Below are 17,883 nucleotides of genomic sequence, written 5' to 3'. Positions count from 1 at the left end.
CGGCGGCGGTTCTGATGGACGGCGTGAAGCCGAACGACGTCATCCAGGAGATTACACACACACACACACACACACACACACACACACACACACACACGCACACGCACACGCACACACACGCACACACGCCAACACACACACACACTACAACACACACATAAAGAAACACTCTGTGTCTTTATCTTTCCAGGGATGATCCCAAAATAAACAACAACGCTGAAATCTCTCAATAATTAAAGCTCCTAATCCACTTCCTGGTTGGCGGTGAACGTGGGCGCCGCCGCCGTGGGCCGCACCGCTCGCTCGCCCCTCGCTCGCCCGTGTTTGGAGGCCTTTGTGCGGCGGGGAGTTTCTGGCCCGGAATGAAGGCGTTAATTCAGAGGGAAGCTGTCATTTGGGAATCCAATCTCATCAGGAAACAAGTCGCTCTTTGTGGTTTATTCATTAGCCTGGGCCTGATTTAGCTTAGCATCCGACATGTTTTCACCTCCGCTTCACGGCTTTCATTTAAACGCTTCAGCAACAATGTGCAGATTTTCAGACAGAAATGACAGCAGAGGAAATGAAAGGAGGAATGAAGGCTGGGAACGTTTGTGGCTAAAACTGGAATAAAATGATAAATTAATAGAAAACGTCAGAAATTAATTATATTTTCTCCTTTAGTCGAACAAATCAGAGTAAAACCTCCATACACATTTACTAGAAATGATTTTTAGCTGCAAAAACAGAAACTGGAGCATTTTTTAAAGTGCAAAAGCCAAACTATTAATAAAGAGCTTAATTTAAAAAATAAGAAAAACATCCTAATCCTGGAAAAATAGAAATACATAATAAATACATATTTTAAAAATGTAAATAAAAAATCTTTAAAAATGCCACTTTGGACCACAAACTCAAGTTAACAATGCTAAGGTGGAAAGATAAGTAAATAAAAACTATAAAAATATTTTTGCAATCATATTTATACAAAATGTCAATTAATAAAAAAAATAAAAGGTAAATACATTTTAAAATTCCCACTTTGCGTCAAACAGACGTGTTAACAACGTTAGGGTGGAAAAACATCAGCAAGAAGCCCAGAGCTGCAGCCGCCCATCAACCTGGGAAGGGTCAAAGGTCATCTCCAGGCTACCTGCAGTTCATCATTCCCCAGAGGAAAACATCTCAGACCTCAAAGCTGTTCTTTCATTATTTTAATTAAATATTTTGACTTGCTGTACGACATATTCTTGTATTATTATGACTATTTTTCCTTCCACTCAACTTTCCACCACCTACACTTGGCTACATCCCCCTGCAGTTTGTCAATAACTGATCATTTTCATTGATCTAATTAATCAGAGAAACTGACTTGGATTACTCAAATAAATTCCCTTTTTGCTCCAATAAAGATATTTCTCAAATTAAGTGAAAATCGTAACCAAGGCAGATTTTTAATTCAGATGTTTCTTCATGCATTTAACTACGGATAAAAAGCCAATGTCATGTCTGAAAGGTGTGAAGGACCCCGATTGTTCTGGGCCCGTCCCAGCCTCTGGCCGCGCCCCGGCGGTTGGGAACCCCAGCCTGGTGGTTGTGTGAGCCTACAGGGCTCTAATTAGCTGCATTCACTAACAGCAGCCGGCTCATCAAAATGCCGAGGCCTGCAGAAAGCCACAGCGGGGGTGGCAGGCCGCGTGTGTGTGTGTGAGAACCAGGGCGTGATTTGTCCAAGGAGAGCGGTGCACGTATGTTTGTCTTATACAACCATGTGAATCAAAATTAAAGGAACATTCCGGTTATGAGTTAGAGAACCTCGGGCCCAACAGAACAGAGAGAGAGAGAGAGAGAGAGAGAGAGAGAGAGAGAGAGAGAGAGAGAGAGAGAGAGAGAGAGAGAGAAGGGGCGAGCGAGCTGCCAGATCCGTAAATTTGTCGTCTTCCCTCCGATCTGCATTCACGGCATGGGAGCAGACAACCTCTCCGAAAACAACAACCAGGCACATCGGCGCGGTAAACAAAGGCGACACCTCGCCGTCCCTCTGCTTCCCAGCCAAGAAACAAAATGGCTTCCGAGCTTCGCTTGGAGGCAGAGCGCCAACAAGACGACCCGATTCGCTGCTGATGGGACGTTAGAACAGGAAGTGTCGAGTTGGACCGACGGGCTGCAGAGGAAGAATTTAATGATTTCTGATCACAGAGAAATCCAGTTATTAATTCTGTAGCCATGACAGAATATTTCAGATTTAATGCTAACATGTTGCAGCAAAAATTACAAATATTTCACTGAAAGCTCGGTGATGGAGCGGTGATGATACGGGCTGTGTTCGTCTGTAATCTAGGGCAAAACAAAACAAACATCAAACACAGCTAACACCTTAGCTAATGCTAGCTCCATTAGCTACAGGCCTCATCTGAACCCATTAGCTTAGCCTCACGCCAACTGATGCTAAACCTCAACCATTTCCTACATCATCTGATGAGTTTTACTTTTCAGTAAAACTTTAAAGATATCTGTTTATCTCTGCTCCTCTAGCTGTTAGCTACATTAGCTAGAGCTAACAATTAGCCAAAGCTATGTTCTTTAGCTGGAATAGAGTCTGACTCCATGAACAAAGTTTCTAATAAATGAATGTCGAGTGTAAAGGTTGGGGTGTTTGGATTGAGTTTAAAATACTTTAGATTTTATTAATGGCTAAAAAATGAATTAACTTTATGTCTGAGCTGAGAATGAGTTAGCTAGTGAGCGCTAATATGTGGAAAAACTGTTTTGATAACAGAAACAAGCTTTAAATCTAATCACACTTTGTTTAACACATGAAGGGAACATAAAATTATTTATAGGTTTTTAAAGGAAAATAAATTCTGATTAAATAAGAAAACCAGCAAACAGAAGTAAATATAAATAAATATGACAATTTTATAAAGATTGGTCAACACTGGAAGCAAGGATGGAGCCAAATCATTGTAAAGAAAGAAAACAAAGCTGTATTGTTTTATCTAAATGAAAATTTCCTTTCACTTAAAACAACTTAATTACTAAATTAGGTTTATGGTAACTTCTACTGGTTCTACTGGTAGGATTTACCAAACACGTCCCATAACTGCAAACCAGTTAGACACCATGTAGATCTGATCTTGGTTCCCAACAGGTACTAAAGAAATTCATTCAAGTTAGAAAAACATGTTTAAGATCCATATGGGTCCCATTTTTACCCACAGTCCTGTATCAAACCAGTTGCCTACAGACTGAACCAACATCTCATCTGGGTCCCAGTTCCTACCGGTATGGGGTTCAAATCTGCAGAAAGTTTGGCAACTTTTCTCATCCACATTTCCTAAAATATTGGCCATTTCAGATCAATAATTCTCAGAATGGAAGCCATTTTGTTCTCCCAGTATTTTCTACCCATATGGGTCCCATATATAATGGTTCCCACAGCAGATCTTGGTAATAAACTCCGATTGTTTTCTGCTACTAATGAAATGCGACTACAGATTTCTGTGTGAACGGTTTACGACCCCAAAGCTTCCCGCTGACGTCACGCAGCAGCGCTCCGTTTTTACCGAGTCATCATGGCCGCCGCCGACCGATCCATTTCTAACTCATTCAGAGACAAAAAAAAACACCACAAAACTTTCAATCTTTAAAAATCATCATTTACGATTCAGTTCCACATGTGGAACTGGTTCAAATTAGATGTTTTGGGGAGTGAAAAGATCAGAACCGAGCCGTGAAAAAGTCGTATTTGGGTCGCATTAGGCTGTTGTTTTCACCTAAATGCTGCCTGGATGCCGTCCCACAAATACAGCAAGCTGGCATGGTGTGGATTTTATAAATCAGCAAACAATTTATCTTCAAACTGCATGAAAATAATCCTAAAAGTTCAGGTTTTTGATTCCTTAACGCCATCAGCTCCTGCTGCCGTCAACAGTCTGAACAACAACAAACTGCGTTTCATGGCTTCTTCTGTCACATTTTCCAGCTTTAGACCTTAAAAGCATCAACACACAAACATTCACAAAAAAACAAACGGCACCAACCACCATCAAAAACAGCAGAAAGTGGCAACAGAAGAATAAAATGAGTGAAAAAGCTGCGATATGAGAAACTTTACACTGCATGTTGAAAATCCACAGCTTGTTTCTTTGCTTTTGAACCCAAACAATGAATGTAATCACCAGTTATGTTCCGATCTCAGCAACACACAGCGGCAGGAAAGGATAAGAGCAGCAAATCAGAAAAACAGGAAGTCTCCATGAGGAGCGAACATGAGCAACAGCGTTTACGCATCACAGCAAAATTAAAGACAATATAAACACCTTGGGGTTTTGGTCAGCCTTGGACATAACACTGAAAATGTGCTGCAAACACAGTCTGAGCAAAAACACAAACCTCCAGTCAAAAACTAACCAACAAGTTCTAATAGTTACTCTGTACAACTACGCTAAAGACTTCTTCAGCATAAAGAAGCAGCTCATTTCTCAGCAATGCCTACAAGACGCTCCAGTAGAAAACCCAAACATTGCAGGAATATTCAAACAGCCATCAGCGAGCAGGTGTAGGGAAGGAGAGAGGATGGAGGAAAAGGAAAGGATTAGGAGGAAGTAGAAGAAGAGAGGAAGGGGGGTGATGGTGACGTACTTGAGCCGGAGAAATGTCCGCTCCCCAGGGAGGTGGGTCCGTTCTTTCCACTGCTAACAGGAGGGGAAAACATCTACAAGACAAACAGAGAACAGATTACCTCTGAGAGCACTGAAACACTGCAAACAGCAAGAAACATCTCTACAGTCACATCACTGCACTGTGGCATGAAACGCTTCACTCCAAAACATCCCAACTGCAGCTGGACGTCAGCACATCTGCTGCCTTTTCTCAGGTCATCTTCATGTTTTAAATAGTTTTGTCTTCATATAATGACTTGGACTGGGTTTGATCATCAGGCAGCGTCACTTAATGTCCTAATTAATGCATGATTGGGGTTAGTTTTATAAACCTTAGTCTTCATGTCACAGGGATGTTTCACATCAAGTCAAAAAGGCTCAGTTAAAGTCTAGGATCGGCTCTCAAGTCCAATCTAACAACTCAAAAGTTATAAGTAAGTATAAGGTAGGAGATCTGACACGTTGTCAAATGTCAACTGGAAGGTCCACCACTGACTGCGAGTCAAATCTTACACCAAGAGGGTCAAAGTCTTGAACCAGGTCTTGATTCTGGCCAATTAAGTCCAAAGATACTGTGGGTATGTGAATCATGAGGAACAGTTAATGTTTAAGACGTCAGAAATCTCAACTCAAGACCAACCAGTACAGTAGTTTGAGGGTCCAACAACTGTTTATGTCCATTATTCACTCAAGATTGACAACATCTGCCTCACAGCCAACATCTGGTACAATCAAGTGCCATAACAAGCAACTCCAGGGCCTTGAAACTGCAGAGAGCAAGTCCAATGTCAAGATGTTGCTTGGAGGATCTTTAGTCAAGACCAGCAACTCTGTTGGACCCTGAAACTAAGGTTAGCTCAAGATAAGGTCGGATAAATTAAAGTTAAAGTCCTAAATCAATAGGAACAGGAAGGTCTATGGCACAGAAACTACAAGTCAGTCTAACAGGTACAACACCAAGAGTGATTCATCCAGAGTCAAACTATTGAGACCTCAGCTTTGGTTCAATACGTCCACAGTTACGGTTGACAAGTCCATGGTAGAGAAAGAGAAATGTCAAGACAAAGACAACATGTCCAGAGTCCAATCCTCGCTAAAGGAAGGTAGCTTCCAGGTCCAACAAGCATAAAGTTATAAGCAAGTCCAAGGTAAGTCACAGCAGCAGCCTGACAAACCAAACCAAGACTAGCATGCGAGTCTCAGGCCCTGAAACTGGATTTCCACAGCGTCACATCAAAAACCATGATCTTATCTGGAATGAAATGCTTAGTCAACATTAGCTACATCGTGGTTAGGGCTGTTTAGTCCAATATGAATATAAATACAGTGAGTGAGTCCAAGACAAGGTACAACAGTTCAACAAGTCAATGAGTTTTAAACCCAGACAAAGAATCCAGACGATTTCAAGATCTGGTTAGAAAGTCTAAAGAACACAGAGACTCACAATACGACCAGCATTTAGTTTCTGACCTAAGACTTGGTACACATCAATGCCAGGTCATCCAGATTCAAGTCTTAAGTCAAGATGAGCAACATCCAAGTCAGGCCCCACGTAGCAAGTCCCAAATAAAGACCAACAGGTGCATCCTGAGAGCCAATCCTGCCCCAAGTCCAAGTCCTGTCCGGAGACAAACGGTATGGTGAGTAAACCCAAAGCAAAGAACAGATCATGTATAAAAATGGCAGGATCAGTCGAGTCCACCTCAAGACTAATGGATCCAGAGTCAAATCCCAACTGAGTCAGGTTCCAAGTCCAATCCAACGAGTCCAAAGTTACGGTGAAACCAAGACTCAAGATCTGAATCTCGGTCTATACAGAGTAACGCCACGGCCGATTAATGCAGACACACATTCTTAATCAAGACAGTTACAGGGTACAAGTCACCTAGTCCAAGTCCAGCAGCAGCAGTACCGCCTCATTTACAGACAAACCCGAAATGGTGACTTTATGTTTACGGAAAATGGGTCCAAAGTTCTTCATGCATCCAAAGTTCAACATCAACACTTCCTTATCCAGAGGCAAATCCAAACACCAGGTCCCAGAATTATCCAGCCAGGTCCCAACTCCTAAATCTAGTCAGGTCAAAGGTTTAGTACACCAAATCAAAGACTAGATGAAACTAAAAGAGCGACCAGTAAATCCACGATGGAAAACCTCCAAACCCAACATGAAGTCTGATTTATACAAGTTTCAATCCCCGAGTCAGGAACATGTCAAGGCTACAAGGGTTAAGACTTGTCTTATGCCTACAAGTCTCTTTATTCAGTTAAATTCAAGGTAAACAGTCAGGAAACCCGATTAGCTTTTACTACGAGACGGGTCACCTAGTCAAAGATCAAGTCCACAAAGTTCAATCAGTTCATTTTGTCTAAAGAAGCCAAAAATCTAAGAGGTTAGAAAGTTGGGATTGTCACGAGTTTGTTGGTTTGAAGCCGGAAAGTTTGGGAACAAGTCGTCTCAAACTCAAGGATTTCCACATCAAGGTCTCGTCTGAATGTTTGTCTCGTCTGAAGACTTTTTAAAACAAAAACACGTGGAGCAGGTCGTCCATCCGACGACTTTGAGCCGAGTCTCTGGTCCAACAGCCGAACCAATGACCTCTGAAATAATTCACTCAGGTGTTTCAGGACGAGGACAGACTCGACTCTCTGACTCGTTTCGATCAACGCCCAGTCATCATAAAGAGACAAAAACACAGGAGGAGTAAAACTAGTTTTCAGGAGTCACTTTGGACGAACGTGCCGGTTTATTCTGGAGTGAAGCGATCCATTTCAGACTGAACGTTGCAGAAAACCATCACACCTAGTCACCACCTGCTCTAGACATGTACAGCAGAAACACGAGCCGAGTTAAAGCGGCGACACGGCTGGCGCCCTGACCCTGACGGAAAACTCCACGATTTTCAGGAGAAATGCGGGAACGCGACTGTTTTAGTCGTTTTTCTGGTGGGGATGAAAAGATGATAATCTGGATTATCAGCGTCTCCATCGATAAACGGCTGTGAGGCGCCATGAAGGCAGATCATCGCATAAATTAGAGAGGAGGCTGGTTTTAGCTGCTGCTGCTGCCCTCCTTTGTTTCAACGCGCTGACGAAGGATGCTGATCCAATTCAACAAAAACAGAAAATAAAAACTACGCCACCAGAAATCCTCTAATTCACATGTTAGATATGAAGTTTGTCATTAATCTGACAGGTTTTTGTGACGCAGGAGGATGTTGCAGAAATACGAGGATAACAGGAAAAAAGTGGGAGAATTAGAGGAATAAACGGTGATGTTTAGATTACAGTGATTTTATTACTTTTATAAGCAGATTTATTGGGACCTGCTGCAGACGGAAACAAGAACATTCAGTTTTTAACTCTTTATAATTAACATGAAAAAACTCTTTCATTTCTTTACGGTTTTTAAGAATTAATTAGTCAATTTGTGGTGAATTTGAAAAATGTAAAATAATTTGTGTATATTTCTCTACATATTTTCCTGCAGGCCTCATTCTATTTTAAAGGTGTAATTTTAAACATTATTTATTAAATCTCTTAAATTGCTTTTTCTTTCCGATTTGCATCCGGACGTTTCATAATCTGAGCTTTTCCCTGCGAGCTGCGGCGCATTTCTGGGTGTTTCAGTTTCTCTTTTCCCTCCTCCTCACTAAAGTTGCTCCCAGAGGGGGAGAGGCGCAAAAAAAAAACAAAAAAAAAAACATGGCAGAGAGCTGGGGGACTCTATTTCCTGTCCGTCAAGTTCAAAACACAAGCTGTTCATCACAAACAGAGAGGAAGAAATTAAAAGTTTGGAGAGATAAAATCCTGCTGGGTTGTTTTTTTTTTCATGCATTTTGCAAATCCAGCATCGATCATTTCTATCCTGCTGCAGAAACTAAGTAAAAATCAGAATAAATCATCAGGCGACACATGAACAGGGAGAAAGAAAAGGACTTAAAATGAGATATACTACCATGGATGTTGGGAACATTTTCAAATCGCTGTTTGGCATCTACAAGACAACAAAATTACTGATGCAGCATCACAATTGTCTGCACACACACACACACACACACAGGCAAAAAATCAAATTCAAACAACAATATATGCACAGAGTTTGTTTCTGTAAGAGCAAGTTACTCCAAACAACAGAAGCATCAGAAGTTAAAGTCAGAGCTCCGCAGCGGCGCCGAGCCGCGGCAGCCGGCGGCCGGGGAGGCGCGTCTCCTTACCGCGCTGAAATCCAGCAGGTCGCTCAGCTCCTTGTCCGTCCCCAACGCGGCCATCCGCTGCTGATGATGGTGCATTTTAGCTAAATCACCTACAAACATGGACACAGCAGACGGACAGAGAGATGGAGAGGAGACAGGAGGGGGGAAGAGGAGAGGAAGAGGAAGAGGAAGAGTAGAGGGGCTCTGTGCGCACCGGGTCGCTTCTTCTGCTTTTTTTTCCCTCCACAGCGGAATAAATCCAGAAAAACGAGCGCGGAGCCGCGACCAGCGGGGCTAGTTCGGCTTCATCCTCCGAGCTGCGGCTCGCTTCAGTCCCGGTTCCTGGTTTCTGGCAGCAGGAAATAAAACAAACTGACAGGAAATAAAAAGAAGAGAAGAGGGGAGTGTTTTCGCGTGTTTCCCCCCCTCACTCCGCACTCACTCGCTCTTCTTTTCCAGCCGCAAAAAAACCCACCAAAAAAAGAAAAGAAAAAAGAAAAGAAAAGAAAAAGCTGAGTGTTTCAGAGGGAGAGTCCAGGCGGGATGCGCGCTGCTCCCAAGCCGGATGGCAGTGCGCTCCTGTCGGCTGCGGCTGCTGGAGATCCCCCGGTGCGCAGGACGGAGCCCATGCGCGGCGCTGCCTGCCTGGATGCGTGGCTGGCTGCGTGATAAATGCGGGAGTGCGGCCACCTAGCTCACAGCTGCTGCGGCTGCAGGAGCGAGCAGAAACTCTGAGCGCACAACTAAAGCTGGAAGAAGCAGAAAACAGACGAGACGCTTTGATTGACTGGCGGTTTGATGCGGTGATTGGCTGCTTTCATCCGCGATAATTAGGAAACAAACACAGGTGCGTCTCCACGAATCACCCAAACCCGCATTTATTTCATTAATTCCCATCAAAAACCCCACGCAGGCCACGCAGGGGGACATGTTTCAAGTTGCGTTAATTTGAGCGGAAAGTTTCCTCACAAAACAATAAAAATATCCAGGAAACAAGAACGTGACTGTGTTTTTAAAGAAGAAATGTCCCGTTATGGGAGGGAGAGCTGCAAAAAGGTCACTACTGAAGAAACCGCTTGGATATGTTCAGTGGAAAGTTTAGTGGAAGGAAAAAATCTGTGAGAAAAATTTGCAAAACAGTGAAAAAACAACAAACGTGTCCAAAAATACTTAATTTATGTAACTGGTTTAGTCACAAAAATTAACTTAAAATAAAAAAGTGAAATAAATTCTAAAAATACTTTATTTCCTTGATACACAATTTTGATGACTGAAAATTATTGAGAATGGAAACCAAAAAATTAATCGACATCCTTCACAGGAATGTCGAACCACAAACATGTAACGGCTGAAGAAGCTGGATGGATCTATTCAGGCATATATCAGTGGAAAGTTCAGTAGAAGGAAAAAATGCAGGAGAAAAAGGTGCAAAAAAGAACAAACTTATCCATAAATAGTTCATTTATTAACGTGATTTAGTTGCAAGAAATACAAAAATTTTAAAAAGTCAATTTAATTTTATGGATTCATGAACCACAACAACGTTTTGGGGTTTGAGGTTGAACTGGCTGGACATATTAGTAGAAAGTTGAGTGGAAGGAAAAACTGGGGAAGAAAAAAGTGCAAAACAGGGAAAACATAATTCCAATAAAGATTTCTCCACAAATAGTTCATTTATTGAAGTGATTCAGTTACAAAGTAAAAACTACATGATGATGTAGCAGGACAAGAAATGGAGCCTCATTTCTGAAGAAGCTCTCAGTTCGTAGTGGTGGAATGTTAGGTGGAAGGAAAAACTGTGGTAGAAAAATAGAAACAACTAGAATAACTGCAGCTTTCAGAGGATTATGAAAGAGTGTCTGAAGTTCTGATTTTAGTCTATATGTAGATGTTTGCTTTGCTCTAAAACTATTTGATCAGATCAGATCATCATCATCCGCCCCCTGATGGAAGACCAGAGTATTGCACGTTGGCTTCACAAACCCAGAGCATTTCCTTGGAGTTTTCCTGCTGTAAATATTCCAGTTTTATGAATGTGGCTCAAAACAAATTATAAACATAACGTTATTTTTTAGAACTTTAGAAATTATTCAGTAAATCACTTTAAATTCATTAAAAGTTTCTCTTAAAGCCGTTTTCTTTCATGACTTTTTTCTCATTTGAGCTTTATTCTCAATTTTCTGATTTTATTGTAGCAATATTAAGACTTTTTTCTTGTACAACTTTATTCTTGTAATATTTAAAATGTATTTCTCGTGACTTTATTTTAAATTTTATGACTTTACTCTCACATAAAGCCAATTTCATTCTCGTCCTTTTAGAACTTTAATTTCATAATTTTAAGGGCCACAATCAGCCCACGGGCCTCACTTTGGACCCCCCTGATCTAAACCATTCCATAAGGTCTCTGAGTACTTCAGGGCTTTTCTCTGACCCACAGCATGATGCTGCCACCACCAGGTTCACCAGGTTTGTTGGTCTGAACGCCTGAAAGTCCCAAATATGAGCAGAAGCTAACGGGGCTAGCCAGCTAGCTGGTAGCAGCATGTGGGTAATAATAAGATATACAGAAGTTATATGGAACTACACACATGGTAAAAATAAAGTTAGCAAATATTAGGTATAAGAGAATAAAATCTTAAGATTACAGATTTATCCTTAAAATATTGACTTTATTCACATTATTTCAACTTTATTCTTGTACAAGTTCATTATTAAAATATTCTAACTATTCTCATATTTTTACAACTATTTTTGTACAAATTTATAATCAAAACATTGACTTCATTCTCATAATCCTACGGCTTTATTTTGTATTATTATGAATCTATTTTCATATTATACTATTAAAGAAATATTAGCAGATAAATAGACCTAGTAAGTATTAAAGTTTACTGTTTTCTGAAAGATAATCCCATCAAATAAACTATAAATAGATTTTTTTATGCAGATTATGTTTGAATATTTCAACCAAAAAAATGCAAATAAAAAAAACACACAAATGACAGCTACAGTTAAAACTTCAGAAGTATTTAAAATTATCACAAAAACCTAAAAAAAAGATACTACTGCTGATTTAAATGTGTAATTTGTTGCATTTCCTGCGTTTTTATGGGGTTTATTTTGTATTTTTTCTCTGCCTGAGCTGCAGAATAAACCGGTTTTATCAGCGTGTGAAAGGAGGGAAGAAGATTTAGAGCAACAGTTTAGTCTGAGTTTCATCCTTGAGTCGCAGCAGAACGAACAGTTACAGCCTGACGCCGAATCTCCGTCTCAGCGGGTCAAACAACAACCAGCTTCACCTGGCGTGACGTCCAGAACCGGACCGGTTCCGCTCAGACGCTCCAAACTTCAACTCTGAGAAAATATCCTGAAATTAAGACCATTTGTTTCCAGCCGTATGATTTTATAAAATCAGATAAATTTTAACAGAAGTGTAGAAAAGTATTTCTCTTGTCTTTATGTTTCCACGTTTCTCTTCATGTTGTTCAGAAAGAGTTAAATTCCTCGTTTGTTGGTTTTAAAAACTTTTTAAGCCTTAATTACATTTTTGTTTTGATTGTTTTTGTTGTCTAAATGCAGAAAGGTTGAATTTAGCCTCTCCTGCTGCTCCTGTTTATCTCATTTTTTCAATCTGTTTTATTTCTTTGCTTCTATTATGTTTCTCAACTTCCAGGTGCGTCTCTAGGCTTTAAGGACCGGGGGGGCTTAGCCCACAGGATGTTAGCAAACGTAGCAAGAAACCACAAAATCTTTCAAACATCAACAAAAAGAACAAATTCCACCTATAAAATAGAAATAACCTCCACTGCAGAATAACTAAACAGTTAATGAACAACATCACCTTCCTAAAATAAAATACTATTTAGGCAAAAAAATAAAAAATAAAATCATGATAAGACAAACAATGACCAGCTGAGCTAAAATATGGTTAATTTAATTAATTTCAATAAAATTAATTAAATAAACCTGCTAAACTAAACTTAGGCTAAGATAGTTAATATAATCTATGATTAGAGAAGCTAAGGTATATTAAAACGACTGAAGCTAACTATAAGACAAATTATAGCTAAGCTAAGGTATGCACAACTAAAGCAGAATGAGCTATTTGTGATTTGCTAAACTAAAATACATTTAGATAAGTTGAGGCAAACTGTGATTAGCTAAGCTAGTTTAGGTTCATGCAAAATCTAGAAAAGCTGCATATGATAAAACAAACTATGACTTAAATAGGCTAAATACAATAATGCAAACTATAACTAACTAAGCTAATTTATGCATCACTTTAATAAAATGAGAAAATCACGATTAGCTAAATTATTTTATGAAAATGATGATATAATGAAAAGATTTCCCAGCAAACATGATTATAATTTTCTTTGACTTTCCACTTTGTGTAAAGTTTCATGTTTGTATCATTTTCTGAGTAATTCCAGTCATATTTCACAAAATCACATAGAATATTATATAAAATAAAGATAAACTGACAGATTTATAATATTTTAATTAAAAAATAATAGTTTATATGATTTATAAAAAAAGAACTTGAGTGTTGATGTGACATCCTAGCTGTTGTTTTTCTAGCAGTAGCATCGTGCTTTCTGCTAATGTTAGCGCTGTGTGCTAACTGCTAGCTCCTTGAATATATAATCATTCTGCATATTTTCAATACTATTGATACATAAACAGCTTGGTATTGTTTAATAATTTTTATCTTTGGGAACAAATTAACCAAATACATTCAGAGACATTCTTAGTGCTAGCGTTAGCTAACTTGCTAACAGCATTGAGGCTTTTTTTTACAAGACATGTTTGTGTTTTGGTAGCATTTTCTGCCTCCAACATGAAAAAAACATTTTTAATCAATTTGGGAATAAAAAGTTTAGATGACTGAAATGTGAAAAGAAAAAATGTAAAAGCAAGACAAGTCAACTTTAATCGAAGCTAACGAGCTAATTTAAAGGTGATGAGAAGCTAGGAAAGCTAAATAACAAGACAGGCTAGTATAAGACAGTCCAGGTTAGGACAAAGCTTCTAAAGTCTCATTTTGTTTTGCTAGACGGCGCAGGAACCCGAACCACGCTGGTTTGTTTTGAAGCGTTACAAGCTTGACCACAACTGAGACGTAGCTGGAAACTCAGAACGTGTGGTGAAAGTTTTTAGCACCGATTCAGACCAGCTTTCTTCCTGCTCTGAATCAGTGCTAATAAAAACACACACATTTAAACACAAAAGCCCTGCAGGAAAGCTGTGCAAGCAAACACACACACTCACACGCACACACACACACACACACACACACACACACACACACACACACACACACACACACACACACACACACACACACACACACATCCCCTCTGTGCTCCAAACAGCGTGTTTTTGCCAAACACCTGTGTAATCGTCCAGCTGTGGGGAATGGTGGGAAGTGAGGAGGGAGAACTGGATACCACACAGCTAACAGCTAACAGCTAACGGTTATTAGCTGCATGTACACAGCAAAGCTTTTGTTGTCAATATTTGGTTCTCAAATGTGACTTTAATGGATTAAACTGTTCAACCAACGTCTTAGTGGGTTTTTATTAGCAGAAACTTGAAACAAACCAACAAAACATCAGTAAAACGGTGAAGGTGCCATTTTAAGATTTCACTGTTAGTTCCAGATTTAATTTTAAAATAATAAAAACATTTAAAGCTTTAGACAAACCACAGCTAGCTAAGCTAAAATATGCTTAATTTAAATAAAATACATAATAAACTAAACTTAGATAGGCTAAGATATATGATATAAACTATGATTAGCTAAATTAAGGTATGCTAAACCTACAGAAGATATTTATGATAAGACAAACTATAACTAAAGTAATGTATGCTTCATGTGAAGAGAATGAGCTAACTATGATTAGCTAACTAAGCCAGCTAAGATAGCTAAGGGAAGCTAAGCTAAGATTATCTAAAGAAATGATTAGCTAGGCTAAGCTAAGCTAATACATGACTATAAACTGATGTTTACCTGAAAATGTAAAGGTGTGTTTATGTTTTCTCACTTTTAGACCAAATTTCTATTATATTAAAAGTTTTAAATAAACTGAAATTGTCAGTTTAAATGTTTTCTGTGGAAAATATTCTGTTTTATTGGTGTAAAATTTGAAAATGATTATTTCTAATTTCTCACTTCACATTATTTCGGCTAATTGTGAGGTACATATTAGATTTTTTTCCATGATTTTGTCCTCTTTGAGGCTGATGTGTTAGCATGCAGCTAGCTGAACCTCCACCTGATGGCTCAGGTGGACGTGACGATAACTAGCAGCTAAAAACACAGAGCTTCTCTCCATGAGGTGCTTTAACTCGTCCTCTCTGGGCGTTTCTTGGTTTTTCCTGACAGCAGAAGCAGGCAGATGGAGGGCGGCAGCAGTTTACACAGGTGTCTCCAGTTTGTATTTACTGTAAATGTGTTCGCCAGAAGGTGACGAGTTTGAAGGAGGGAGCTGAGGTTAAGTTCAGGTCAGTTTCTGTAAAACTCTCCAAACATCTCACATTTATACAGAAACAGAAAACATTAAAGAGAAAAACATTTCTCTGACTACATTTTATACATTTCTACAGTAAATTCATGATTGACGTTATTAAACTATGTCGTTCTTTCTTCATAAATGTTTAATTAGGTGTCTGGCAGAACTTGGAAATAGATTCAAGAGCGAAATCGTTTTATAACGAGATGCAAATCGTGTGAAAATGAGAAATTTATTAAAATGAGAAACCTCAGTTAGTGAGACAAGTTTTCATCTTGTAATAAAGTTTCTCATTAAAACGAGAAAACTTTCATTTAATGTGAAACACAAAATAAGCTACAATGAGAACTTTCTCATTAAAATGTCTCATTATAATGAGAAACAATAAAAAACTCATAAAATAAAAGGTTTCTCATTAAAACAAGAACATTTCATGAAACTTTCTCGTTTTGTGAAGAGAAAGTTTCTCATTAACCCGAGAAAATAACAAGAATTTTCTCTTTTTAATGAGAAACTCATTTAACTAGATGAGTTTAATATCCTGCAGATATGAAAGTTATTAAAAAATGTAAAATTACGATTCATTAAAGACGCATAAAGCAGATCAAAATGAAGCAAATTTTCTCTCCGTTTCTTCCAGACGACGTCTAAAAAGCTGTTTTACAATTTTTCTTATTCATTTGGTTCAATTTAAAACAATTTCATTTTAACCTTTAATCTGGCACTGAAAGACTTCCGTACACCAGAAACAGTCCAGAGCCCCAAAAACTTCCTAAAAATACAAACAAAACAAAACATGTTTATTTTCACCAGCAGCTGATTTATGGATTCAGACGGAGATTCTGCTGACGGAGGAGCGACTGAGCGCCGCCGAGCTAACGCAACGCCGCCGAGCTAACTCAACGCCGCCGAGCTAACGCAACGCCGCCGAGCTAACTCAACGCCGCCGAGCTAACTCAATGCCGCCGAGCTAACGCAACGCCGCCGAGCTAACTCAATGCCGCCGAGCTAACGCAACGCCGCCGAGCTAACTCAACGCCGCCGAGCTAACGCAACGCCGCCGAGCTAACTCAATGCGCCGAGCTAACGCAACGCCGCCGAGCTAACGCAACGCCGCCAAGCTAACTCAACGTGCCGAGCTAACGCATCGCCGCCGAGCTAACTCAACGTGCCGAGCTAACGCAACGCCGCCAAGCTAACTCAACGTGCCGAGCTAACGCAACGCGCCGAGCTAACACAACGCCGCCGAGCTAACGCAACGCCGCCAAGTTAACGCAACACGGCAAGCTAATGCAACGCCGCCGAGCTAACGCAACGCCCCGAGCTAACGCAACGCCGCCGAGCTAACTCAACGCCGCCGAGCTAACACAACGCCGTGTGTCGAAGTCTGTGTCATCGTGTGTGTCGCCGTGTGTGTTGTTGTGTGTGTCGCCGTGTGTCGTTGTGTGTGTCGTGTGTGTCGCCTTGTGTGTTTGGAGGCTTAAAGCAACGCTGCGGAGTCAGCAAACAGAAAGCAGGAAGAGAGGTGAACGCCGCTGCAAGGCATTCTGGGAGGATAAGAAGCGGTCGATGCTGAATCCTCCTAAAATGGAGGCGGCAGTGTGTGGTTTAGTTTGGTTTCGCCGGCCTTCGTGGTTCCTCAGTGTTTATTTGGAGCTGCGGCGGCTCAGATGCCACTTAAAACGATCAGAACCACTTCAGAGGAAACGCTGAGCTGCAGCCGGGACAAAACGTCATGGCAACGCAGGTCAAAACCAAAACCTGGAACAGAATCAGGAGCCAATTTACTGAGAATCACCAGAGATTTACAAACATGAAGTTTTCATGATTTACTAGTTATGATGCTTGTTTGGTATAATTCACTGCTTCAGAACATCAAATAGTAAAAATAGATTTATTTACTAAAAGCATCGACTGATGGACTAAAATAAAAAGTTATGTGGAAATTTTGGCATTTTAAGGATCAAAATGAAAATAATTTATATAAAAGATAATTCCAAATCTGTTTCTTTCAGTATAAACTAACAAAAACTACAAGTGTGTCTAAATTTGGTAAATATTTGGTTAAAATAAGTTTTTATTCATCTAAGTTACTAAGAAAATATGGAAACTTTACTCAAGAGTAAAATAGTATTTGGTAAAAAGAAATACTAAAGTACTGATGACAACATGAATTATTAAGGTAAAAATGACATCATGTAAAATGTCTGACTGCAGAAAACATTTAGAAAAAGTTATTTTAGGTCAGTTCTTATTTTCTGTAAATATAAACGCGGTTTTGAACAGTTGTATTAAATATATTCCAGTTTTGTTTTTAGGTTTATTGTTTTCATTTTTTCCTTTTTTCTTACATTTTTTGCATCAGAGGTTTTGCAGGGTTTGTTTGTTGCTCCAGTTTAATCAATGAAAACAGAAACATTGTTAATACAATAAAATACTTTGTCTTGTATCTAAATATATAAATGTCTATTTTGTTTGTAAAAATTTCCATTCTTAAACTATGGACAAAGGGGCCAAACAAAATGG

At 39.6% G+C, this 17,883-nt stretch overlaps 1 protein-coding gene across 8 annotated transcripts in view; it reads right to left on the bottom strand.

Annotated features, from left to right (window-relative positions):
• The window catches only part of LOC111609414 (transcription factor 4-like), a 105,592-nt gene extending 95,611 nt beyond the window's left edge, over positions 1 to 9,981 (bottom strand). Inside the window, exons 1-5 of one of the 8 annotated variants that reach the window (XM_023337786.1) lie at positions 9,282 to 9,588; positions 9,054 to 9,188; positions 8,861 to 8,920; positions 8,602 to 8,640; positions 4,624 to 4,696 (exon numbers count right to left, since the gene is read on the bottom strand). In XM_023337786.1, the coding sequence (XP_023193554.1) occupies positions 4,624 to 4,696; positions 8,602 to 8,640; positions 8,861 to 8,914 (166 nt within the window). In that variant the 5' untranslated portion in view covers positions 8,915 to 8,920; positions 9,054 to 9,188; positions 9,282 to 9,588. Of the gene's footprint in view, positions 1 to 4,623; positions 4,697 to 8,601; positions 8,641 to 8,860 lie in introns of all 8 variants that reach the window. The other 7 variants (XM_023337788.1, XM_023337784.1, XM_023337781.1 and 4 more) reach the window with 7 other exon arrangements.
• Between the last annotated feature and the right edge of the window lie 7,902 nt (positions 9,982 to 17,883).

The sequence above is a fragment of the Xiphophorus maculatus genome, chromosome 8 (assembly GCF_002775205.1).
Source record: "Xiphophorus maculatus strain JP 163 A chromosome 8, X_maculatus-5.0-male, whole genome shotgun sequence".
NCBI lineage: Eukaryota > Metazoa > Chordata > Actinopteri > Cyprinodontiformes > Poeciliidae > Xiphophorus > Xiphophorus maculatus.
Note: the sequence above shows the minus strand (reverse complement) of the source record. Positions and strands in the feature narration are given on the sequence as shown.